At 41.7% G+C, this 27,415-nt stretch overlaps 1 protein-coding gene across 2 annotated transcripts in view; it reads left to right on the top strand.

The window, feature by feature from the left end:
- The window catches only part of RELN (reelin), a 557,181-nt gene extending 530,010 nt beyond the window's left edge, over positions 1 to 27,171 (top strand). For both annotated transcript variants that reach the window (XM_059725849.1, XM_059725848.1), the window contains exons 58-64: positions 923 to 996; positions 2,072 to 2,233; positions 3,484 to 3,641; positions 4,673 to 4,892; positions 5,971 to 6,168; positions 6,589 to 6,687; positions 26,041 to 27,171. In XM_059725849.1, coding sequence (XP_059581832.1) covers positions 923 to 996; positions 2,072 to 2,233; positions 3,484 to 3,641; positions 4,673 to 4,892; positions 5,971 to 6,168; positions 6,589 to 6,687; positions 26,041 to 26,137 — 1,008 coding nt within the window. In that variant the 3' untranslated portion in view covers positions 26,138 to 27,171. The remainder of the gene's footprint in view (positions 1 to 922; positions 997 to 2,071; positions 2,234 to 3,483; positions 3,642 to 4,672; positions 4,893 to 5,970; positions 6,169 to 6,588; positions 6,688 to 26,040) is intronic.
- The last annotated feature ends 244 nt before the right edge of the window (positions 27,172 to 27,415 follow it).

The raw sequence follows: 27,415 nt of genomic DNA, 5'->3' as shown, positions 1-27,415 counted from the left end.
CAGGTTTTGCATTTCTTGGCCTGGCAGGGTCGGGATCCATTTGGTGTGGTTTAGGTCATAGGAAGTTTGCTTCTGGTGGTGAGGTTAGCAAGGCTTGGTGCTTGTTTAAAGGCTAGAATGGGTGCTTCTGGATAGATCTCTTTAAGAATTGGGTCTTCTTCTAGTATGGGTTGCAACTGTTTGAGGATTTTCTATGTAGGTTCCAGAGAAAGTTGCTATGTCATAACTAGTGATGTGCAGCTAGTGAGGATTTTTTTTGTGTTGCAGCAGATTTTAATGTAGTATCCGGGTGACTCATTCAGAAGTACGGTCTCTCTCTCTGGAGGAGTGTCCTTGCTGGGTGAAAGCCCTTTTGAGATTTGTGAGGTGGCAATCATGTGTATTCTCCTTGGTACACATTTGGTGGTATTGGAGAGCTTGGCAGTAAATTACAGCTTTTTTGATGAGTTTAGGGTGATTGCTCGTTATGTGTAGATATGTATGTTGGTCCATGGGTTTCTTGTATATGGTGGTTTGTATTTTACCATTTTGGATATTGATCATGGTGTCCAAAAAGGAAATGTTAGTGTTTGAGTATTCAAGAGAGTCTGAATGAGGGGTGATGGCTGTTGAATTTTTGATGGAAATCAATCAGAGACTGCAGGGTTTTGCTCCAAATTGTGAAGATGTTATCTATATAGCTCAGGTATAGCATGGGTTTGATGATGCAGTTCTTGAGGAATTCTTTTTCCAGGTGGGCCATAAAAAGTTTGGCATATTGTGGGGTCATTTGATTTCTATTCTACATTTGTTGGATTTGACAGTCTCTTTTTTTTATACCTTTAGAAAGAAAAGGTGATCAAGACTTCATTATGTATGACATTAATATCCTTTTGATCTCTTCAATCTAGCAAGATATGATCAATTTTTGTTTGTGTTTCAGATTGTGGTTGGCTGTGAGGCAATTTCTTGTGGGGACCTCCACTCTGTCATGCTGGAGTACACCAAGGATGCCAGGTAAACAAGAAAATTATATATGGTCCCAATTGCAAATATCACATTACAAAGCTCAAGAGGTTTTGCTTATGAAAGCGGTTGCTTTGAGTCATACAGTGACCATTTTCAAATCAGAGGTGCACCACTCCTATTGCAAACATAGCAACTTACATACATCCTGTAAATATTCTTGTTAAGTCACCCAGGCCATTGACAGACCAGTGACATTGTTCCTGAAGTTACAGTTAATAACTATGTCTCTGTTAAACACAGAGAATTCCTGTTCTGCTGTGATAAAGAACTATAATTGTTGAGCTAAGGTTAAAATAAAAACCATGTGATGCTAATTTGCACTTGAATTGGTGACCCATTAATTATATTGTTTCCTGTAGTAGAGTATAATGTTATAGATATTATTTCATAAAAATAAAGATGTTCTTTTTGTGCTTATATGCTTTTCTGTGTCAATATATACCAGTGAGTCTTAACCAGGGTGCCACGCAACATTAACGCTGTTAGATACATAAGTCTGATTACACCCAGAGATTTCATATAGGAATCCATAGTAATAATAGCATTCTGAAGTGGTGTGGTCTTTCTGAGTTCTGTTCAACAAAAGAATTGCTGTATTATTTTTTCCAAAATCAAAAAATGAGAGAAAACTAACTGGAGTTTTTTGACGGGTGCCTTGAGTCTAACATGGTTGAGAACCACTGATACAGACATTGTGGGGAAAACCGCTATAAAAGGACTTTTCTCTGACCTAGAAAGAGAAGGGACTAGGGATCAGAATTCTTAGTCACAAGCTGTAGTATCAGCTCACAGGGCTCCTCTGCTTTCCACAACCTATTACCAGTACACGTGATTCTGAGCATTTCCACTAGAAGGGGCTTCTTCCTTGGCTGATCAAGGTTGCAAAATTTCACCCTTCGTCTGTTTTGTCTGTGTTTGACAATGGTACATGGAAAATATTGCTGAAGATCACTTGATTATTTTTCTAAAAGAAGTCATTGCCATGACCTATAATAGATTACTTACTTCCCTTTTATTATTCTTTTCAGTTGTTCTAACAACATATTTTCTTCATTTCCTACAGGACAGATTCATGGCAACTTGTCCAGACACAATGCCTTCCTTCCTCAACTAATAGCATTGGCTGCTCCCCATTTCAGTTCCATGAAGCTACCATCTATAATTCTGTCAACAGCTCTACGTGGAAAAGAATAACTATTCCACTGCCTGATCATGTCTCATCCAGGTAGGTTACTAAAAGGTCAGCTCCCTGTGGAATTATTAGCTGTCATCTATATCACTGGAACTGTTTGTCCAGTACAACTGGTGAATTTAAAGTGATTCTTTTTTCAGGATTTGGATATGATACATAACGAAAGTCTTTGGAAATGTTTTCCTTTAACAAAACTGGCAATTGACAGATATTAGATTAAATTTAGATATTTAATCAAAAGATTTCCACTGAGACACAGCCATAAGCACTACCAAAGCTTCAACTACTGATTACCATGAGTAGTTTCATGGAAGCCAATGAGGAAGACCAGCTATGGACATTTAGACACGTGGTCTGGGAGGGGGAGGTGGCAGTTTTTAGAGTGGCTCCAAGAGCTGCTCTAATTAAATCACCCGGAGTATTTCTTGTATCAGCGTCCCCGTGCTGAAAAATGGCTACAGGGGCGCTTTAACAAGCTTATTCAACAAGCTTTAATTAAAATGCCCCGCCGCTATTTTTTCAGCTTGAGGATGCTGATACATGAGATGAGTCAGCTGGAGTGCGGTAATTAATTACCATGCTCCAGCAGACTTGATTAATCAAGCTTGCTCTGATGTGCTGGATTTACAGTGAGTCAGAGCAGCCTCACTGCTCATGTATAGGCACTCTATGTTAAGAAGCACTATAATCAATAGGAGTACTTACAGGATTGGGATTTTAAATTGTCAACCAATGTAAATCTATAGACTTAGGACAATAGTTTCAAAAAACAAAGGTCAAAGTTATGTTTCTCAGTTCAAATCCTGGAAACTGCCTGATTTTTGATGAGTGCTAAGCACTGAATAACTCCAGTTTACATCAGTAGTTGTTGGCTGCCTAGAAATGTTGCAAATCACAGAAGCATCTAAATATTAAACCAGGGACCAGGAACCTACAGCCCATAGGCTAGATCCAGACCACAAAGAGGTTTTATCCAGCCTGGCAAGCATGCCAAAATGGAAATTTTATACATCCCTTTGTAAGTTTTATGTGAGAATGCACTGTCCACTGGCAGACTATCTAGTATCTGCTGCCTCTGCTCTTAGGACCAGACTGTTACTTCAGCCCACTGTTAGTGTAAGTTTTGAAAATTTAAGTCAGACTATTATTTAATGCTATTGTTTTAATCAGAGTGGAACTATTTGCAGAATAGTGCTGCAAATATTTCTATCTAAGGTTGACTGTTTTTGTATATAAATGTTTTATGGCTGCATATATCATATCTTGTTTCTTGGTATTTGTAGTGCAACTCAATTCAGGTGGATTCAAAAAGGAGAAGAAACAGAGAAACAAAGCTGGGCCATAGATCATGTGTATATTGGAGAAGCCTGCCCAAAACTCTGTAGTGGTCATGGATATTGCACTACTGGAGCCATTTGCATTTGTGATGAAGGATACCAAGGTTTTTTTCTCTTGAATTCCTTTTGTTTATATCTCTCTGACATGCAGATATAGCTCAAAACAAAGAAAATAAAGACTTATTCAAATATACTGACTGACTCAGCAAAGGATTGCTTGAGTAACTCATAACAAGATAGTGTTGGAGTGATGTTATAGCCATGCGGGCCCAGTGAGGATTTTTGAGAGTGAAATACAGTTGATCCAATAAAAGATAGCAGGCACAAAAATCCTTGTCAAATTATACATTCATAAGTAGAATTGTTACAAGTATCAGGTAGCCCCACCTTCTATTATCTCCATATTGAATTACTGTACTATGCTTTATTAGATTACTGTGCTGTGCATTAGAGGCTATCAGACCTCATCTAATGCAGAATGTGGATGCCTTATTACTCAGGGATAGATATTTCTCACACAGACCATGCAATACCTATATTCATTCCACAGAGCACATTGGCTTTCAGTTTGTTCCCTGGTGGAGTCCAAGTTGTGGATTATGACCGATAAGAGCTGAGTTCTGCAAGGTATAAAACTCTGGCTCTGCTCCAAAAGTCAGTCAAGCATGTGCTTATACATACATGAGTAGTCCAATTAAACCATTTAAGTGCTTAGTTGGAATGGGGCCAGAGTGCTCAACATCTTGAAGGACTGAGGCTTGTAGCTTTAAATAATTGTGATCCTGGCTATCCTAGAGACGTCTCTTCAAGTAGTTATTTCAGACTGCTCTCACCAGTCTGGTGTAAAACAAGAGAAATTCTCTAAAAGCCAATGGAGCTACACTATGTAAATGAGTAAAGACACACACCCTTCATTTTTTAAACGTAAAAGCTTAGCTTCTTGTGCCAGTCATGCAGAAATTGAAATATCATCAGCAGTTCTGGAGCAGTGTATTCTGCCCCACAGTTCCATTTTACATTGGGTCCTGCCTCTGGCAGTAATTACAATGAATTGAATATGAAACTGAAAACAGTAAATTTTTTTGTCAATACTTTGATACTTATCTGTATTATAATGTCACCCTGTCATTTTCAGGTGACGACTGCTCTGTTTTTAGCCATGATCTTCCCAGTTACATTAAAGATAACTTTGAATCTGAAAGAGTCACTGAAATAAACTGGGAAACCATTCAGGGTGGAGTCATAGGGAATGGGTGCGGACAGCTGGCACCATATGCCCATGGAGATTCACTGTATTTTAACGGATGTCAGATAAGGCAAGCTATAACTAAACCTTTGGATCTCACACGAGCAAGGTAATAACACTTTCCTATGAATACAAGATACTATCTTAACAGCTTGTGAGAAGACTAACCTTTTATAAAAATGAAATGGCATGTGTGTGAAATGAATGGTTAGAATAAACAGGGATGGCTCAGCCTTACAGACAGGCATGTCTGGCTGGCTAGAAGAATTTTTAAGATTGGCAAAATATTTTAACAACTTGCAGCTTGGAGTTTATGAACAAGTAGGAGTTGGCTGTTGGCGGGAAAGGTCTGATCTTTTTAGTACGCCTACCCTAGCATGGTATGTGCAGGTATCTTAAGGCAGGGCCATCACCAGAGGCCAGATACCAGACTGATCAGACCAGTGGTCTGAACTGGTAAGGCAGATCCTAAGCTACCATGTCACATTCAAAGTGAGAGGCAGTGAGGATGTTAATATAAAATACAGACCCACTTCCAATATTAGCTGTCAGCTAAAGTTACAGTCACCTGCCAAGAAACAAGCACAACTTTATCTGTGAAGTTTTTCAGGCTATGTAGTACCACATGGAATCTGTGGTTCTTAAAAAAAAAAATGTTTCCAGAATTCTGCATTTGTCATTTAAGCCAATTGGCAAGACAAAATAAGAATTAGGATCAGTCAGCAAGTATACCAAGTATTTATGCCTAGAGTTATACTCTTAATGTCTTATGACACACCTAAATAAAGATTTCGGAGTCTAACTTCAGGTATGCTTTTGGTAAATTTTAGCCTTTATATTTTCCTTTTAAAAATGTTTTTCTATACGTGTTGCCATTTGACTATTCAGCATTGATACATAGCTTGGCTTTCAGCAAGTGCATTGTAATCATGGATTGGTTGCCACCAATAACACTGAGATGTACACAGACGTTGCATTTGAGTAGTGTTAACAAAGGGTATTATTATGGAGAAAGTGTTGTGTTTTAGCAACATCAAAGTGGCTTATTTTGTTTACTACTGGTAATGTTACTTAAAGTCATTCTGTACTTCTGAAAAAATAACTACAGCAAAGTTGGAAATATAATCACATTGGCTTGAACATTTTTCATAAATTAAAAACGATATATGTTCTTCTGTGTTTTACAGCAAAATAATGTTTGTTTTACAAATTGGGAGCATTTCGCAAACAGATAGTTGCAATACCAACCTGAGTGATCCTAATACTGTAGACAAGGCAGTGCTACTGCAGTACAGTGTAAATAACGGAATAACATGGCAAGTAATTGCACAGCATCAGCCAAAGGACTTTATACAAGCCCAAAGAGTGTCTTATAATGTTCCACTGTAAGTACACAATCATATTCATTACTGCTGAATAAGTACTATAAATCCTCTGGAGAAAGGACTCTATTGATTTCTACATGGGAAAAGAAAGGAAACATAGGCATAGACAGGGCAAGAGAGTGTATGAGAAGTATGACATTTATAACAGTGATCAAAAACAGAGTGAACAGACCTTCAGGATTATTTAGAGAAGTGTAAAATCTTTCATTTAAAAATATTTTCCAAGAAGCATAAAAATCTTTTTCCTGAATCAATCTAAGTTCTTATTTGTCATTAAATCATTTATTGCTACTCCATGTTGATATTTCAGAGCACATCTTGGTTTTACATCTAGTTCTTATTTTGAGAATAGATAGATAGCCAAGAAAGGTTCTTTCTTAGCACAGAACTCTTAGTGGTTTTTGTGTTTTGTAATGATAGGGAGGCACGAATGAAAGGAGTCTTATTGCGCTGGTGGCAGCCCCGTCACAATGGAACAGGTCATGATCAGTGGGCTTTGGACCACGTAGAAGTCGTCCTGTGAGTATCAGATTCACCTCATACCATCTCCATCTCAGAAAGCGTTGCAATTCCTTCAGCATGGCAAAATGTTAAACTCAGTAAGAACAGTTCTGATGTAGAGAAACTTCTGAAAAATCATTATTTTGCATATGTTCTTCACTGAATGCAAAGGTCAGCATTTAAGACAACCATGATATAACTCAACACAACAGGGATGCATGTTGTGCATCATGGAGAAATGCAGGAGGGAAAATGTGGGCTTTAATATCTTTAAATATTTGTGTGCTTGAATAAAGCAGCAGGGTCTTGAAAATATTTCATGCTGTGACATGGAAGGATGTGCATTCAACAGCTATGCTGCCATATAAAGTTGATTTACATCTGTTCAAAGATATAGAATAGCTTGCTCTATTGTTCGTCATACAGAATAATGTTGTTGAATTGGGCTCTGAAAAATTGCATTAGAAACTAATGCCTTATTCGTTTCCTTTTTTAGTAAGAAGGATACTGTTCATAAACACGGTTCTCTATCTCAGGTTCCTATGGTCTGAGCTCTAGGCTTATTCCCCTTGTCAAGAGTTTACCAAGAAAAGTGTCTCCACCGTATTGATTCCCCCATTGATGAAATGGGTTTCACTCTCAGTTAACCCTTTTTTTTTTTACTGTATTACATGACACACAGATGACCTGCTTCTTCTCTAACAGTTTAGTTCCAGTAGAACTGAAATGCTAGTGCCTTGACGGGCTGGAACGCTTCGCTGACAGTGGGTGGCAGAGAGAGGCGTATCTTCTCAATAGATAGGTTCAAACATTCATTATATCAAAAATCTAGAAAAACAGCAGCACAGACATTAAGCTTGGATAACCTCCTGATTGAATAATTATAATAATGAGGTTTCTATTTTTAAATCTGAACTAGAAGAGGTGCTGAAAGTATTGTTTTTAACAATAGAAAATTGGATTATTTGATCTCTACTTAGCCTGTTCTCCTTTCCACTGAGAAGCACCAGCTTGCATGGCATTCATATCAACCCCAAACCAAAATTGATCCCAACACAAAGTAACTGTACACGCTCTGCTGCTTTTACACTCCTTGCTGGGCTCTGCTTCCATAACATCAAGCTTAAGTTTGAAGGAACAGAGGGTTGGACATGATTCCTGACTCAGTTAATTGATTGTTATGTGTTATAGATCACACAATAATTGAACAATTAAAACATCCAAGAGAAAAGCTAAATTTTTTCGGCCATGTTTCAGCTCAGGTGGGAAATGGTACACATGGTTCTGCAATATTCCAACATCTTTCCACTTTAAGTTGTTTTAAAAAAATGTAACAAAAAGAGAGTTTTCAAAAAGTAAAAGCATAATGTATAGGACACCAATTTGACCATTGATTTTTGAGAGCATTACTAAGGATAATGGGATAGATTTAGGAAAGGAAAGTGTCAGCTGAATACCAGGAAAACCTTTGTGGCAATAAGATCTCTCAGCCTGTAGGTCACCTATCCAAGCCTAGTATTGGAAACAGTCATTTGAGATATTTTAAAAGCAAACTGAAGAAAGCACTAGAAGTAGGAAACAGCTTTGCTCAGAAGAGAAACTAAGTTTACAGATTATGCTCCCACACTGTTACTCCTGTTGAGAAACCTTGAGGGCTTTTCCTGAATTCTGAGCAGAGCCAGGGTACAGCAGGATAATTCTGCACTTCCCCTGCTTTGGAAATGAGTTTTCAAGTGAACACTGCGTCATGCCTGGCAGAAAATAACTCATGTGATAGACAGGCATTTACAAACTGCTTGCTTCCTTAGTGGACCCTGTTCATGAAGAGCTACAGCAGAATGTTAGTAAAAGGCTAGATTTGAAACATAAAACCTGCTAAACATGACAGGACACATTCCTGTTAGGAATTTAAAAATTGTACATAATGGCACATATGGCATGTGCTAATTAGTAATTAATTCATTCTGACCTCCTCTAGCTGCACTAGTTGAAACTTGTTAATCAAAATAGTTTCTATGTTGCACAGAGATTCCTTTCAAATTACATTCATTGTTTTTTCAAATTCTGAGAGTTCAAAGCTAACTCATTCTGAAGCACTATCAAATTGTCTTGCCCACTGAGTGTCGGTTACAGGCATAGGTATGGCCAAGAGACCTGAGTTCTCTTCCTGCCTCTGCTGATGCCTCAACTGTGTCATCTTGGGCTAGTCACTTTACTTCTCTGCACTTCATTTTCCAGTAAAACAGGCACAATAATGCTCAGCCCCCTTTGTAAAGTGCTTCAAGATGTATGAAAGAAAAGCTGCAGATAGAGTGCAGAATATTATCATTATTCCTGTACTGGATGGTCTCATGTGCCTCTGTGCTACAGTGTGAAGTGCCACCATTAAACTTATGGATAGGATTTATCTTTGAGTCTTAATTTTCCTTCAGGTCCTGGACCTAGGTTGTTTTTAATCTTTGAATTTTCTGGGGAGTTTCAAGGGTTGAGAGGAAAAGAAAGAGCATAAAAAATGAAACTGAACCTGAAAGTGTAGAAGAGTCGACATATTGAGTCAAATGCACAGCCGTAGAACACAGCAATGCCAGTTCTTTGTCACAAAAGCAAATAGTTGAAATAATGTGTACTAAGGAGGTGGAAGGGCAAAGATGTAGCCCCAAAATCCACCAGCAGGCAGAATGTTGTGCTAAATTTTATTTCAAGAAAAGGTTCATTAAACTATTTCCACTAAGTATAATTGTAATTCTCTGCCTTACATCTCTCTCTAGGCTGTTTGTCATGTGACATCCTTGCCTTTCCACTTTCTCAGCTTTTCACTTACATGACCAGCTGTCACCACTCAGTTTGTTTCAAGTGCAGCCCATGCAAGGGGCTATAACACCTGCGATAGAGTCAGGTTTATATTATCAGGGAACCTTAGGAACTAATGTGGAAGACTTGAAAAATTAAACTGAGTAAAGAAATGTAGAGATGTAGGGAACACTCTTGCTTTGCTAAGAGACATACCAGAGCAGTAGCACTTGGAGAACCAGCTGAAGCTATATATACTATCAAAGAGCCACAGGAAGTGGCTTAGTGGGGTCCTGGATTAATCTAAGGATTCTGGGGTCAGAAACCCTGCCTGTTCAGGGAATGCAAAACCTTCCTTTACTCTGAACAATCTCAGGCAAAGTCCGGGGGGGATCACCACCAAGTTTTCCACCCCACACCAGTCACCTGCCATTGATTTTTCCCTGGTAAAGTTTTATCTAAGCCTTAAATCACCAGATACCTAATTAGTCACATTCAGGATGCCCCTGTATCCTAGACAGCCAGGAATACCTCTGGTTTCAGGGCCTGGCTGAAATTCTTGTCTATCTGATAACATTCATGTGTTGTCCTGTTTTTGTAACCCTTCTACATGGACCACCTGAATGAGACACCAGCTAACTGAGTAGGTCAAGAAGGAGGGAAAGGAAAATTGCATTTCTGAGGACGGTAGGAGTGGACACACTGTGACAGGAGGCCACCCCCGGGTCCAGTCACAGTGTCAGCCCACCCACCTGTCTAGGGCAGTCTGCCTCAATTCTTCTGCCATGCCTTAATGTATCCAAATCAGATGGAAAAATTAGGGAGGCTGCCCATTTAATGCCCTGATGCCAAGGGCATAATACACAGCTCTGACCTTCTCTTTTCTGTGTCCCATGCCTCACAGATGGGACCCACAGTGACTTCCAACTCCCCCAGCCCCATTGCTGAGCCATACTCAGCCTCTGGCCTAAACTTGGCCTCAGGTGTCCTTGGACATATCTTGGCCCGGCCTCTGGCCCAACTTGGCCTCAGGTGTCCTTGGACATATCTTGGCCCGGCCTCTGGCCCAACTTGGCCTCAGGTGTCCTTAGGTGTACCTGGGCCACATGCCCTCTCTCTGGGGCCTCTACATCCCACACATATTCTGGGCTCCTTGCCCCTCATTAGGCTCCTAGCCCCTCACACTCTGCCCCTGCACTGAGGTAACTACCCCATCCCCTCACTGGGGCTTCTGGGCTTTATGCCCCTTAGGCTTCAAGCATCTGTCGACATGCCTGGACCCCACATTCCTTCAGGCCTCCCACTAGGCCTCGGGCCCTCCTGGCCCCTGTGCTGTCACCCAAGCCTGGTGCTTTTCTGTCAGGGTGTGCTCCTTTAAACTTTCCCCTCCACCGGGTCACCCAAAAGGTAGTGGGGGCTGAGGCTTTCCAGCACCCCATATTCACCTTTCACTAGGGAGGCACTGGTGTGCCATTTCCTGGAGACTACCCTGCCACAGAAAGCCCCACCACACCATCCAGCCCCAGCAGGGTTTAGTTTTAGGTCATGCCCCAGGACCAACTGCAAGCCTACCTGCCCTGGTTTTATTCCTCTTACTGGGCTCCTGGATGTTCTCCCTGGGCCGCTCTCTCCTGGGCACTCTTGCAGCCTCCATCTCATAGTCCGCTCTTAGTCACTGGCCCATCTCTCTCAGACCCCCTCATTGGATGCCTCCCATCTGGAGGCTGAGCTTCAGCCTCCTTCATACCAGCCTGCTTGCTGGCTGACCACCTATCCTCTCTTGGAAGTGATGCCCCCACCCCCCCATCAAGTGGACCTTCAGCCTCTTTTAGACTCTGCCCCCACCTGTAAGGTACTTGGGGTACCAGCAGCTCTCCGCAGCCCTGGCCTGCCCCTCACAGTGGGCTTACTTGCACTTCAGCCTGTTGGCCCTGCCCCCCTTGCATTGACCAGTTAAGAGTCTGAGGATCAGTCTGACAGCAGCTGACCTTCACCCTCCACAGGGGTCCCTTGGGCCCCTCCATACACCAGTCCTCTCTCCCACTGGCCTTGCCTGGTGCCCCACCAAATTTATGTCAAGCAGCCATTCACTTCACTGGGCTCATCTAAGCCCCTGCCCTCAGCCACCCCCAGTTCTAATCAGGGACTTACCCAGCCCCTCCATAGGCCCACAAACTGTAAGCCCCTTTCTAGGCTGGCCTGGTGTTTCCCTAGGCGCTTGTGTGCACAGCCATTCTTCTTTCACTTTCCTGGCCCCTTGCTCAGGTCCCTGTGCACACTGCCTCTCTCTAGGCTGGCCTCTCCACAGCTCCAGGTCCACAGCCACTTCCCCAGGGCTTGGGACCTCCACTGGATCCCTAGGATCCTCCTTTCCCACAGTTCCTATCCTTAACCTCCAGGATGTTCCTGGGAGCAGCAGATCTCATGCTAGGCAATGTTACCTCGTCAGCATCCCTGTGGTAACTGCCAGCTCTGCTCCTTGGGGCCTGCTCTTACATTGAGGCTGCTCAGCCCTGCTCCAATCAGGCAGCCTCCTGGCTGTTATGTGACCACCTGATTGGCTCTGCTGTCCTCTGCAGGCTGCCTCAGTCTGCTTATGCCCTTAAGGTGGCAAGCACCCAAAGGTGCTCCACCGCACACACCTTTTTCTCATGCTCTATAAGTTCCATCTCTCTGACCCCACTAAAATCATCCTCGCCTGCCCTCTTCCAGGCCCCTAGTCAGAATGTCCTGAATTTTCATTCTTTAAACCTGGACAGCCTATCCACATTGTAAATGCATCCTTTAGGGGCTCTTGCATACAACCCCCACATATGAAAGAAGGTGGTACATGTACCATCCACACCATCTCGTTTTAGACCTCAGTATTCTAACCATATTCTCTGTAAGTATCACTTTTTAGAAATATTTTCTGTAAATACCATAGATGTGTATGATAAAGTCAAGATTCATACTCATTTTATTCAGACAGGGGGTTAAGCATGCAAAACTCCTCACCTCCCAGTCCCACCCCTTTGTGCTACCATGGTATCAACTGGCCAGAAATTTGACCTAAGTTGTCAAGTGAGGACAGAGGCACAACAGGGCAGTGGCAGGCCCTAGCTGCCAGCAGCACGACCAGCAGTGGCAGCTGTTACTTTTGGCTTTCCTCCCCCCAAATCTGTGCCCAGGGCTGCTGCTCCAGTTAACTCCACCCCCTTAGTTATGGGACTGGGTGAGGATTCCCCAGACATAGTGAACTCCCTGGTTGGGGAGGAGCAGCTGTTCTGGTTACATGCACCATAATGCCTTCTAGCATAGGAGGCATTTTGGGGGACTGAGAATCACACCCTAAGTGTCTTAACCCCTGGGAAATATAGGCTAACAGAATGGTCCCAGGAGGGCATAGGTGGGCTATCACATGCAACTAATGCAACACAATAACACATAAACACAATAAACACACATCATGCTGGAGTTTAATTCTCCCAGGCGCCACGTTTACATGTATGCATGTGCACATTGAGCTGGGTCAGAGCAGCCTCAGCTGGCAGGGGGCCCCGGGGGCCAGCCTGCCAGCCCAGGGCTACTCCAACCTGGCTCAGTGTGCCTCAGCCAGCCGTGTCAGCATCCATGTGTGTTGCTGTGCACTAAAGAATGCCACCATAGGATAGTACTTGTGTTTACAAGTACTAACCTATGGCAGAGTTAACTAGTTTCCTGCAGCCTAATAAGGCTACATGTGTAGACACTGAGACTTTCCTGTAGAGCTAATTAGGCAGCTCTGCAGTAACCATCTCATGTAGATACACCAAGTTAGAGCAATCCTGAGTTTGCTGTAACTTATACCTACAACTCCTATAGCTCCACAGCTGTAGGAGGGCACAACTGTGGACTTTTGGTTCTTGCCCCTGCCCTGTGTTCTGCATGAGCTGTAGCTCTTCTAGACCTGAGTGTCTAATCCTAATGTTATTAAATTCCATTTTTTAAAGGGGTAGAAGCCTTTTAATAAGAAAAATAACCTTTGGACTGCTGAGGATGTCTATATTTGTCCTCGGTATCCTGCCCTGAGATGCCCCTGTTTTACCATAATCCACTCCTGCTCTCCTCACATGAACCCTCCCCTATTTTCTCCACTCCTCCTCCATGAACAAGCAAAGGACCTTGCCCTCCTAACCTGTTAGGCACTGCTAGTGAACCACTCTAGGTTCCTGCCAACTTCTCTCCACCCCAATATATTTTTGATTTCTAGTTCCTACCTTGAGGAAGACTGGTGAGAGGGCAGGTAGGGGTACTGCTTCCTTACAGAGAAAGTATTGTCAGTTTAACTCAGTTGATTAGAGTGTGGTACTAATAACACCCATGGTCACAGGTTTGATCACTGGTTGGACTAAATAATTTCTTGAGGTCCCTTTCAGCCTTACTGCTCTATGAAATAACTAAGGACCCACTGCAAGCAAGAGTTCTCATTTTATACTACTTTTCCAGCAACCGTATACCTTCCCTGCTCCTTCTAATGGTAACCGCAACCCAGTGACCACATAATCCACTGGAAGTTAACCAGTCCCAAAGGGCCTTTGTACACGCCACAAAATTGACCTTTAAAGCAGGTTAAATGCCCTTTTGCACTGCTTTAATGACACTGCTGTTTGCATGTTCAGCGGTGTATTGCACGTTAATGCTGCTGCTTGCACATTTGGCAGCCTATTGTGCATTAAGTGACTTTGGGACATAGTGAAATAAAACATGTCTGAGGTGTTTTAGTTTGCTTCCTTAGTAGCCACGGAGGGAACCAGGAAGCACTGGGTCCCATGCATCTCAGGGGCTATGCAGGCAGCCCGTGCAGGCAGGCTCCACTGAAGGAAAAAAAAGAACATGGAGAACCTAATCTTTTCTTTTTTTTTTCCTCCCCGGAGCCTGCCTGAGCTGTGCAGGGGCCCGGTGCTTCCCTCTGTAGCTGCAGTGCCCCCCAGGACCATCTGGGCCAGGTGTCTGCGGGTGGGTGCCGCCCGGGGGGTGCCACTACTGCCACAGAGGGAAGTACTGCCACCCCCCTGCCCCAGTTCAGGGACCGCTTAGCCTGCTGGCAGCTCGCCCTCCCCCCCTACCACCAGAGAGGCAGGTAAGGACTGGGCCCCAACCCCTGTGTACACACCATGGGGATTTACTTTGGTTTAAATAGAAGCAGGGTTTTTAAAAACCCACCACTTCAATTTAGGGAGAATTAAACTGAAGTAAACCCCATGGTGTGTACAAGCGGCCCACAGGCCAGGTTATATCCAGAAAACAGATCATAGCTGATTTATAAACAGGGCAATCATACACTGTTCATTCTGATCTACTCCTTATCATCATGATAAAGACCTAGCACCTAACACTTTATGGGCTACACTTTCTGAGGCACACCTCCTCTTCTCTGGGTACAGATAAATTGCAGGAATAAATGCCACTATTTTGACCTGCAATTAATATGTGAATGCAAAACTTATAGGTGCAATAAAGAAGGCTACATATTATTTGAATCATACATTTCTTTCAGCAGCAATATTGCTAATACTGTAATGTAGATACTAATACTGTAATGGCATTCAAAGTGAATATAACATCTATTTTGTTAACATCTATTGCGTCTCGGCCTCTTGAAGGCTCAGATCAAGAGTTATATTTAGTCTTGCAGCTAATTATTTGTCGTGTTGCTTTAAGGGTGGTGGTGGACCTGCATAATAATGTGGGGTGAAACATATATCAAAGTTCTCCTGCACCTTTAAATCTAAATTTCATGATGCATTTGTTAGTGCAGTATAATTGCTGTTTCCACCTGTGAAGAAAGCTTTGGGCAGAGCCCTCACACGTTCCATAACTGTGGTCCTTCTTAGAATAAAACATTGTTCTCTCACGACCCTCTACCCCGTCGAAGAGATTATTTTTCCTGTGTCCCAGTACTTCTACCCTAAGAACGGCCCGTGTCCAACCCTGCATTTCATTAGCACATTAGCTTAGTTTTTTTCCCTGGGTGCAAGTCACAGCCTGTCTTCTGCACAGTGAAACCACAGTTACCACACACTCTTTGCATGTGCATCTTGACTAGCCATTTTTTGTGAATAAGGCAGGCCCTATAAAGAAAGAATGAGCTCTGATCCAAGGTATTAAGAACTGCAGAACAATAACCTGTAAATTTAGGGTCTGGTCCTGCCTTTTTTGCACACTCAAAGCTCCCAGTGGTATCCAGGAAAATTTTAGCTGTGCAAGGAATGCAAGACATGATCCCATAATTCTTTGTAAAAACCAGTTCACTTTTGAACAAAAAACACGGAGTTAACCCCTCCATAGCCATCACTCCATGCTATTCATTATCAAAGTAATCTCACATTTTTGGCACAAATGAATTGTTGAGAATTTCATGTTGCATTTGTTGCAAAAAAATTTGTACTATTTAAATACAAATTATATATACTAACTGCAACGAAGTACCCATGTGGGAAAACATTTTCATTTGCCTCCTTTCTTTAATAGAAAGCAATTATTTTAAATGAATATTTCATCAAAGATTATCAAAATATTTATAGTACAGTTAAAATGGTAGGGCATTATCTTTATATTCACAACATTTATGCCAAATTTAGTATGACGCCGATGTGTTTTAATGACTGTTTTTACTTTGTTTATAAACTGCATGATGAATTTTATAGAAAAGAAAAAGTATAGATATTGCTTTAAGAAATCAAGAAATAATTTGTTCAATTTTTATTTTCAAAAGAGCTGAAAAGTCCTATATTGCCTCTAAACCTCATCAGGGTTTTATGACTAATCAGAGTGCTGCATGCATTGAAAGACATTTTCTAACTTGTGTTGTATTTCATTATTTGCTGTCACTGGTTTTACACTAGAGTAAGGTAAGTACTGTCCCTGAATTCATATCCCATGCATGTTGCTAGTATGGCTACAGTACTTTTACAGACTCTCTCCCAGAATTTTGTCAATGATGATGCTGTGGAAGAGGACATGGACTCACTTGTGCTCTTAGTGACCACATCTACATGAGACACTACTGTGGTTACCGTGTATTTATTTAGTACTTGTATAAACAAGTACTAAGTAAATGCACAGTAACCTGAGTTGCTGCGTAGTAGCACCAGCAAACATATTTTTGTGATGCTACTGTGCAGTAGCCTAATACTACTGCATAATAGTGTCACATCACTACTGCACAGTCAGCGCCTTCATTTTTAAGCTGGAGTATCAGTGGGACTTGAGCTTTGCAGGATATAATCAGCACCTTGCTCAGCCAGCCTTTCAGTAAAGGCAGTGGGAGTTTTGACTAAGGTTTGAGAGCTGCCTTCAAGGTACACAGTGCTCCAAACAGGCCTTGAAGTAGGAAGGAAATGGGAGTGCTCATCAATTTGTGTGGTCCATCTCTGACCTCAGGTAAAATTCCCACTGTTTTCAGTAAACAAAGTAGTCTTCAGTAAATGAAATAGCCAAAATCAGGTCCTGTATATCCATAAACACACACATGGTAGGGTAACTCACAACCACCCAACTTAGAATAGCAACAAATCTTTATTTGGGGTGTTTCCGTTTTTATTACAAAAACGCCATTATTGCTGTGCCATAGTTATCCAGCTGGGCATTCCTAATCAACATAGTAGTTAAAAACAGAGTTTGAAATCCTGTTCTTATTGAGTCAGTGAGAATTTGACAGTAAAACCAGGATTTCAGCCAGAATCTGTCACCAAAGTGATTATAATAACCAGGGTTTCTAACTTTCTGCAGGAAGAAAATGGAAAATCTCTGCTTTAAAAACACAAAAATCTGTGTTTTTCCGCAACCTGCCAAAAACATGGGGCATCCCACAGCAAGTGGCTCCATCACTGCTCTCTCATTTTTGCTGAATTTTTTGTCTCATAGCCAGTCAGCAATACATTTCTCCATCTCTCTCCCCTCCTCCCTCCGGCAGACTTTCTGAGAGGCAAAAACCGCAGCAAAAGTAAGAGAAAGCAGAAGTGGGATGTTGCCATGCTTTCAATAGTTTATGGAAAAACACAGATTCCACAGTGAATGGAAAACTAGGATCCCTGATGATAATCAATTTGTACAGGTTTGATAACTCAGCCACAGAATTTTCTAAACCAAGCTATATTTATTGATTGGACCACTTGGCCTTTGCTGTTTTCTAAGGCTTGTTTCAGCTCCCAGTTTGGTTTGAACCAAGAAGTCTTTTTATATTAAGTGTAACAAAAATGTGAATTGTAAATACATAGTCTTGAAATTGGAATATATTATTTACCAAATTTTCTTAGTCCATGGTTTATATTTAAAAATATTGAGGGCTGCAATTCCAAAGTGTACTTTCAGAGACTGAAATTAAACAATAATCAGGTCAATGTACTTAGGCTTAGAAGACACAGAAGTAACTACTTTTCAAAAACAGCTTTGCTGTACATGTTTACTGAACTTCCCTGGTAGGGGTTATCATTGTACTATGTGGACCTGATGCTGCAGGATGTACAGAGGTGTAATACCACTGACTGCAGTAGAGTTCTTGGTATTTGCTCAAGCAAGCAAGAGCAGAGTTAGCCCTCATCCCCTTTAAAGTCAAACCAGTAGCCCTGACAAGATAACTATTAGATTGTGCACTAGTGGCTTTCAAGGGTTTGTGCTATTTCCACTGTCTGTGATCAACAGATAACTAGTGACCCAGAGAGGGCTCTCTGAAGATGTCCTAGGGGCAGTGATTGCTGAAAAACTTTTGCCCATTGATAATGCACTTCCACTGGAACTGAAATGGTGTCCGAGGACCTTTTGCAGTCCAAAGGACAGTTCCATTCAGACCCCATAATACTTGAGATAGAAACAGTGTCCCTCAAAAGCATTATAGTACCTAGCACATTTGGGGCACTATGACCATATAAATAATAGCTAAAGCATCTCCATATGTAGTCTTAATGAGAAATCCTTATTTATCCTTATTTTAAATTCTATTTATAGAAAATACAAATCAAACTCCATACTGCTGTATAAAATAACTATACAGGCTTCTTAGACCTACAAAATCCAGAAAATGCAAAGCCACTTTCTGAAAAATGTAGTTATGAAGATCTCAAGGTGATATTAACTGTAAGCACTATAGGACAATGGAGCAAGCATCTGAGAGAGGTTGTGGCATCTCCTTCACTGGAATTGTTTAAGAAGCTGAATAGGCCACCTGTCTTGGGTGGTTTAGAAATAGCACATCCTATATTTATGCAGGGGGTTAGATTACATGATACTTCTAGTCCTATAATCACATAAGGTAAATCTTATGATTTTATCTTATAAAATACCATTAGACTCTGTTCTTCTATTGATTATGACTATCTTTAGAATTTCATGCATATCAACCGCAGGCCATAGAGTCCCTATGTACTACACTAACAGTCTAATCTATGAGGATCTCTCCTTTCACTTTGCTGGGCATAGGATCAGCCCTTATAGCCCTCTTTATCCCTCATAAGACAGTAGAAAGGCTGGTGTGTACTGCAGTAGGAAACGATAGAGGTGTATCAGAACAAGCAAGCTTTAGCTTTTTTGGCTTTTTCCAGATGCGTATTTTTTTTCTGGTATCCAGTTTAATGTAATGGGATAGGTGTATATTCTTTCCATGTGACTTAGTCACCTAAGCTAGGACTGAGGCAGAGTTTAGAAACCTACACGTGATATTGTGATTTTGAAAACCTCTGTTCAGCCACCACCTAAGCATGCAGGTGCCTTAACTCCATGGATGCCTCCCTGGTTGAATTTAACGTTCCTCAAACACCTTGAGTTGCCTCTTTGCATGATCCTGGAACTGTCTGTTTTGACACAGCTAAGCAGCTCAATGCCAGATTCATCCCAAAACTCTGTCAAGGTTCAGAAGTCAGAAATTCCTCTGTCCAGGTCCCCAGAGAGCCTCAGTCTTTGAGCATGCCTAACACAGACTGACAGGATCAGACTCGTCCCAGAATGCAGTGGTTGGAAGTGTAGCCTACTGGGTAGTGCTCTCCTGGGTTCCTGTTGAAGCTGTTCCACTGTGCAGGAACGAATTCAAAATTCATTGGGTCAGGGAGCACAAAGAAAGAAAGCATGACGCTGCAACCTTCTGGTTCGAGCACTCACCTGGGAGAGAGAAGACCTGGGTTCTGGTCCCTGCTCTAGACCTGTTCTGCATTAAACAGGCTGGATAAAATACAGGAGTCCCTGAAGTAGTGTGGGTTTCAGGGTCATGCTTGTACTTTCAAACCTAATGAATCTTGAGTTCAGTGGCCTCGCTTCAACAGGAGGTACAGGTTGTATTCTCTCCCAGCTGAGCATTTGGCACCTGGGAGATGTCGGTTTGGATAGCCTCATGCATTCAAAGGAGTAGAACCAGGATCTCCCACTTCATGGGTGAGGGTTTTTACCACCAAGCTATTATAAAAAGGGGGCACAGCCTCCTCCAGCAGCATTTTAAAAGAAAAAAAAACCCTGCTCAGTTCATAGAAAGAAAAGGCATTAGGTGCCTGCCTGCAGGAGAGGGTTCTAGGCTGGAGATGGAAGTGCCTGCAACACCTTGTAAGGTACCTGTGGGGCAGGACTTGAGATTCAACGCTGTTCTCAGTATTTCCCTATTGGCCTGCTCTAAGTGTAGTGACCTTAGGCATTTCACTGCCCATCATTCCAGCTATTCTAGATCCCATTTCAAGGTGCTTAACTCTCCCCATGCTTGGTATAGGGCACTCAGGTTAACACAAGATTCTGGAGCATGCCATTCCAAGCACCCAGAAATTAGGTGTTGTAGTATATGAGTAGAGACCCAGATCCATTATTGGATCTTGCCCTTAGTTTTATATCATTACATTAAAGGCAATAAGCACTGTTCAATAGACAGCGTATGTGAGTGGATAATAAAGAATGTTTTGAACATTCTTTATTCTTTATTTTTTTTAAAGGTGTCTCATTTTCACTACTGCTATAAGACAGCATTAAACCAATGTGCATTAGTTGCTGTCAGTCCCTAACATACCAAATTGTAATAAATCGCCCTGGTGCAGAATTTTCCTTTTGGGGCGAAAGCCAGATAGAATTAAGCAAAAACCATTTTCTTACAGGCAGGTGTTCCAGAATAATGACTACTGTAACACTGCTAGATGTTCCTGCCAAATACAGATCTAATTGTACCCATTCCCAGCAGAAGCTGGATTTAGTTTTGTTTCTTGCATGTGACAAAAAAAAAAGATTTAGCATGACGTTTAAAAGCAGAAGACTTGAAACTCTGGCTGGGAAGCAGCTTGGAATCATTTTTATACCCTAGGATTTGGCACAAATGGTTACTTTATAATCAAACAATTAGACCCTAAATTAGTTGTTGGAAAAGGGATCATTTTGAAGGTGGTTTCTATGCTAAATCTTCATACAGCTGTAAAAGCTAGATTTGACTATGGATGTTCATGCTTACTTTGGAAAACATCTGTTTCCTTAATAGCCATATTCACTAAAATAAGCTTATGCACTAGAAAGGAACAGGGAATTGATTGCAATCTAGGTATTTACTTTTCATTCATAAACAAAACTGACCACCTGCCCTGCCTCTGCAGAGAGCGAGTTCATTGTTTGGGACACCTTCTGCAAGCCCTTTATTTCATTTTGAACAAACATCCCCTGAATTGTGGACCTCCATCAACAGTATGTCTACCCAGAGCAGAGCCACAGAGGCCTAACTGCATTCATACTTTTCACCACTGAGGTACTGCAACTGCAAAGTGGACACAGTAGACCCAGAGGGGCAGAGCCAGCTAGCCAGGAGCTGCAGGGACTCCAAGCAGAACATATCTTGTCTTGTCTTCCCTTGGAATTGCCCAAAGGAAGTTGGTGGCAGTATTACCCCTTGCCCTCCTTAGAGTGAACCTTCCTCTTCCCAGTACACTTGTCCTTATGGGTTCACAGAGCTGAAAACTACATCGACAAGAGTGACTCTGATTTTAGTGTTGGTCTTTGGGTTGATTCTGCATCTGTTGCAGCCAGAGGAAATTGCATCAGGCCCTGTATCCGTCCATCTCATAGTGGATAGAGATTGTTCAACAGAATCAGCAATTAGCAATATTGTTGTAGGCATGGCATGTTGGATTTGATGGCAGATGTTGTACTAATATGGTTTCCAGATCAGTCTCAAGGGAATATTAGTATTTGGTGCAAAGAGTACACGTTGTGTTCTGAAGAGATAATGCAGTGACCCGAAGCCTCAGGCCTGTAAGACCTGACCTCCTAGAACAGCAGCTTCAGAGCCTGACAGGATCAACATGGCCACTTTTTTTCTCAGATATACTGCATTTCATGGTGTTTCCAGTGGGGAGGTGACAAGAAGTCTCTCAGTTGAAGCTCTGACTGCAGTATGTAGATATTAAAGGGCTGAGGGACTTGGGACTCATCAGTCTGGAAAAGAGAAGGCTCAGGGGGGACTTGGTGGCAGCCTACAATTATATAAGAGGGGTGCATCAGGACATGGGAGAACAGCTGTTTACCAGAGCTCCCCAAGGGTTAACAAAAGTCTAAAGGCCATAAACTCCAGGAAGGCTGATTTAGACTAGACATAAGAAAAAAGTTCTTTACGATGCGAGTGTCCAGGATCTGGAACAGACTCCCCCCAGAGGTGGTGCAAGCACCTACTCTGGACTCTTTCAAAAACATGTGAATATATTTCTTGCTAGGGTCACTTGATCCCAGCTGACTTCCTGCCTATGGTGGTAGGGCTGGACTCGATCATCTCACGAGGTCTCTTCCAGCCCCTAATGTCTATGAAATCTATAAATAGCCCATGATAACATCTCACTGTGTTTAAACTTAGTGTTCTGACCCAGATTTGTGTTCCTCTCCCCCAATAGTTGTGTAACATACTATGCTATAGTAATTGCCACCCTCCAGACCAGAACTAGTTGTGTTAAAGTGATGTGTGCATATGGATGGTTAAGTGCTTGGTGATTGGTAGACCTGGCACTGTAGTAAAACAGAATATTCAGATTCTATGCTGTAGGCCTTTTTTCAGTCTCGTCTACCCAAGTGGATTTTGTTTGTAGCTTTAGTGATACATGTCTTTCTCTTGTGGTGCTAAAGAGAGTTTCAGGCAAAGCTACAGCCAAATATAAGTATGGCCTCAGTGGTACAGAGACTGGAGCATATAAGTGCTATATCACCTCAAATGTAACTCTCTTCTGAGCCATATACAAGTTTGCATTTGCTGTGCACAAAACCATAGGGAAGCCTCACAGAAGTTATATATTTCACTTGTAGAAACTGTAGCAGGCATAGGAAACTAAGGCTACGTACACACATTCAAATAATCTGGGAGAATTCTCCCAGGTTTGTTTTCCTGGTAAAAAAACTTACTCAGAGCCTCATATACAGACATTTGAATGCTAAAGCCCAAAAGAGTGGAGACCTTGCAACATTGTGCAGCCAGGGGATTTTTGGGAACACATCACAGCATGCTCTGCAGGCTTCTTTAGTCTGCCTGGTGACAGATGGCAGCAGTGCATAGGGCAGCCTGGGTTGGCTGAACCAGATTACTCATGGTCAGCCCGTGGTTCCCTGCAGTACAATATGGGAATTGTTAAAGGGGTATGTTCTGCTCCCTGCTGGAACACCAGAGTCCAGCAAGTAACATACTGGCCATGTATACATGAGATGCTGCCTGTGCAGTCATTTAGTACTTACAGAATGTCTGTACATTCTGTGGCTTCTCTCAGAAGAGAATATAGTCCTCCACAAGGGAGACAGTGGCTACGTCTATATGAGATGCTGACTGCGCAGTAGCTTGTAGCTTGTTACTACACAGTTACTACTGTACAGTAGCATCACATGGCATGAAATGCATACTGTGAGAAGCTACTGTATAGTCAGCATTATCTAAAAGTTGTTCAGGGATGCTACTGCTTAGTAGGAGTGTGCGAAGTGGGGCCTATTCAATTCTGGTTTGGATTCAGCCTTGATCAGGGACAGTGATTCGATTAATTGATTTGGATCATTGTCCCTGATTCGATTTGGCCGAATCCAAACCTGAAGATTCAATGCTGATTCGGAAAATCAGCAATTTGGACATAGACACAACATTAAAAGTTTTTTCTACATACCTTGAGGTAGCAGGAATGGCTCATGATCACTGCGATGCTGGGGTGCATGGAGCGTCCCACAGGAGTGGGGGTGGCCCTCCATATGCTCAGTGGCAAACCCGGAAGTACTTCCAGTCCACTTCCGGATCTGCCGGGAAGCGTGCTGGGGCCCCCCCACACCTCCCTGGTTTGGCAATCAGCCACAGGGGAACCCCGGGTGCCCCCCCCAGACTCAGGAGGCACCAGTCACTGAGCCAGGAGGGCGTGGGGGGGTCCCCCTGCGCACTCCCCGGTGGACCCAGAAGTGTACCTGAACTGCTTCTGGTCCACTTCTGGGTCTGCTGCTGACTGCACTGAGGAGCCCCCTGCACTCCTGTGGGACACTCCATGCACCCCAGCATTCACGAGCTGCCTGCTACCTAGAGGTATGTAGAAAAAACATTTAAAGCTGTATCTATGATCGAATCATCGAATCTTTCTGTATCTGTCTGAATTGATTTGGAGGGTTCCAATTCGATTTGGAGAGATTAAAGAGTCCTCTGATTCAATTTGGATTTGGAAACTCAGCCACCGAATTGGGCCGAATCTCTGCCGAATCGAATCAGGGACTGAAGTTTCGCACAGCCCTATCATTTAGTACTTGTTTATACAAGTACTCTGGTTACTGCATAGTCATTTAGTACTTGTCCAGTCCAGTCAAACAAGCTTTAGTTCAAGTGCATTCCCCCCTACCCCCACCATTTTTAAGATGCTGATACATGAGACGTGGTGGCACTTTAATTAGAACTATTCTTGAAGCTGCTTTAATTAAAGTGCTGCCCCCCCCCCAGAGCACGTATAAAAGTGCCCATGGTTTCTCTTGAGAGAGCTTCAACTCTCCCAGGAGAAACCGGATGTCTGCACCACTTGTGAATTACTATAAAACAATGAGAGGGATAAATTTTCTCTGATGTAAGTATACAGAAATCAGTAGAGCTTTGCCAGATATGCTTTTGGCTTCATGACTATAATGTTCGGCCATAAGGAGGGAATTAAAAGTTGCACAGTTCAGAACTCAGCTTCCCTGTAGGAAGCAGTGGAGAGACCTCTCTTATTTATCCTACTTATTGTGTCAAGAAGAGTGATAGTTCTGGAAGTGGGTAGATACACCTGATATCCAACCTTGGTCAGAAGGCTGAGATCCTGAGAAACAGGCACCTTCAACCAACATTAATATTATCTATATTAAAACGTGGATATTTTTACTTCTGGTTGTATTTGAACACAGATTGGCCATTTCCTGGAACTGATACACACCCAAATTACTTGTACTATCTTTGACTTTTCTGAATGGCAGGGCAGATATGGATCAATAGCCACAAAGAGCAACAACTGTGCCCCCCTTACTTCAGGGTAGTTGAATGGAATGTCTCCATTTTCACCTGTAATCCATATTAAGACTAGGCACAGTTCTAGGTACTGAGCAAGGAAGTCGGTTTCTTGGGTGCTTACAGAAGTCTCAGCTTACATATTTCCCATTTTTCTCCCTTGGGATGTAAGCCTTCCCTTTGCTTTGTTTCATTTGACCTCACCATCTTTAAGGAAGGACCTGCTTGGAAATAGAAAAGTGTCTTGACTTATCATTTAAAAATCTGGTCAGTCTATTTGTTTTGTTTCTTTAATCTTCTTTTAAAAAATTGTTCTGTTTTTAAGAAACCTCCTGGAGTCACCCCATTCAGGTGTTTGCTACGTAGTAAAAGCAGGAATTATCAGACACAGAAGTATATTCCTTCTCTTCTCCAAAGAAAGGAGTTACCAGCATCTCTCCCACTGAGGACTCTATAAATGAGAAAGACAAGGATTGTTGGAGTACAGATCAGCTTTAGAGAAATGCCCTATGCTGAGAAGGCAGAGAGTGCATGCAACTTTAGTGAATCCAGCCCTAAGCAGCACAGAAATATTAACATGTTTAGAGCTACGTCCTGAAATCTTGAATGTCAGCAAAAACAAACTGGGCCTTATCCTCACCTGCCTTGTACTTGTTGTGCAGTGGGGTCAGTGCCGGATTATGACATATTGAGGCCCTAAGCTATGTCCATTTTAAGAGGCCCCATACGATAAAAATAATTGACGAAATCCATGAAAATTGATTTTCATGAAATTTTAAGATGAATTATCATTTCTGCACAAATTTATGAACACAATATGAATAACAACTGTGGAGCCATATATATGTATATTTTTGTCATATTAGAATTAAAAGGTCCAGGGGTTTTTTTCTTATTTAGAGGCCCCTCATATTGTGAGGCCCAAAGCTGTAGTTTAAGCCTAAATCCAGCACTGAGAGGGGTAGCATGCTACCAGAGTCAAATGGAAGCATTTTACCTCACTTTGCACAGCCTAAAAGTCTACACAAGAGCAAAGGAGTACCCAATCCACCAGCTGATGTTTCAGAAGGGATTTTGAAAATGTATGTTAAGAGACTGATGTTCTTTTTTTCCTCCCTCCCTCTTAATTTTAACAGCACTCGCAAACAAAATTACATGATGAATTTTTCACGGCAACATGGGCTCAGGCATTTCTACAACAGAAGACGAAGGTCACTTAGACGATACCCATGAAGAAATGAGAAATTTATTTTTTCCTCCCAACATGTGATGTGTTGCTTTCCATTCTTTAAATCTAGCACTACGTCTGGTATCAGGACTTTTCCGCAACAGGCTTGGTGAAAAACTGAAAGCCTTTCTCAAGACAGAGTGTACACCACTTTTTCGCACTGTGAACTAATGAGAAGTGACTTATTTTCTCATAGGTAAATGTTTTAATGTTGACGTGTCTGTGAAAAATTGTGATCTGTTGTAATATCAGTTACAGTGGCAGTATTGGAAGTAAGAAACTAATTCTGTTTAACAGGAAAAAAAATTTAAGCACAAAGACTTTTCAGATGTTATGTTTAAAAAAACTACATATTAAGTACAGTATTTAACATTCTTTGTCACATAGCTATTTAAGTGCACTGTATTTCAGCTCTGTGTCATATTTTATATGATTAAGTTATCATTGTTTGTCTTTGTATTCTCTTCTACAACATGACACATTGGCACTGTATTTACTTGTTATGTTGTTGTAATATTTTGCTGCTGATTTTTGGGCTATTTTTCATTCTGATAACATGCATAAAAGAAACTGAAATACCTAATCAAGTTAATTGCAAAAGTAGTTATATAAAGACATTGATATCCTGCAGTCTTACTCTTTGATATGTCTGTTGGTTAGCATTGTTTTGTGGATAAAAAGAATGTTTGGCATTAAAACTTTTTCTACTAAGCAGCTGTGGATGAAGCCCCAAACAGAAGTTCCCATTTCCTTGTTTAAAAGTAATCAGTTCTCTGTGGCTGATTTACTTACAGTAACTGCCATTTGGTGTCTGTGGTAATGGAGTGACTTGTAAGCAGTGAACGTTTCATCGTGTTCTATTTGGTGTTTGTTTCTATTGCGGGTCATGTTTGTATCTTCTGATAAAGTTGTACCTACACCAGCAACATTATAATGCCCCTATAGCCCTAAACTGTCTATTATCATAAATAAAATGTTTCACTTTATGGTGAACCAAGCTAAAGATCCATGCTTCAATAAAGATAATGTCAATGAACAATTCTGATGTTAGATTTTTCTAGCTATTTGGGTGCTAACTGAAATTATTAAATAAACAGCTTAGTTTACTTACCCAGATTCTAATATCTTGCAAATTCTCTAGAATATTTTTCAATATTTAGTACATTGTGCTCCAATAGCATCTTTCTTCTGAGCGATTTACAGGCATTAGCTGATGAAGCTTCCTAAAACCTCTGAGATATGAAAATATTTTACAAATGAAGAATTTGAAGACATCAAATTCT

The sequence above is a fragment of the Alligator mississippiensis genome, chromosome 4 (assembly GCF_030867095.1).
Source record: "Alligator mississippiensis isolate rAllMis1 chromosome 4, rAllMis1, whole genome shotgun sequence".
Taxonomy (NCBI): domain Eukaryota; kingdom Metazoa; phylum Chordata; order Crocodylia; family Alligatoridae; genus Alligator; species Alligator mississippiensis.
This window is presented reverse-complemented; position numbering and strand designations above follow the sequence as displayed.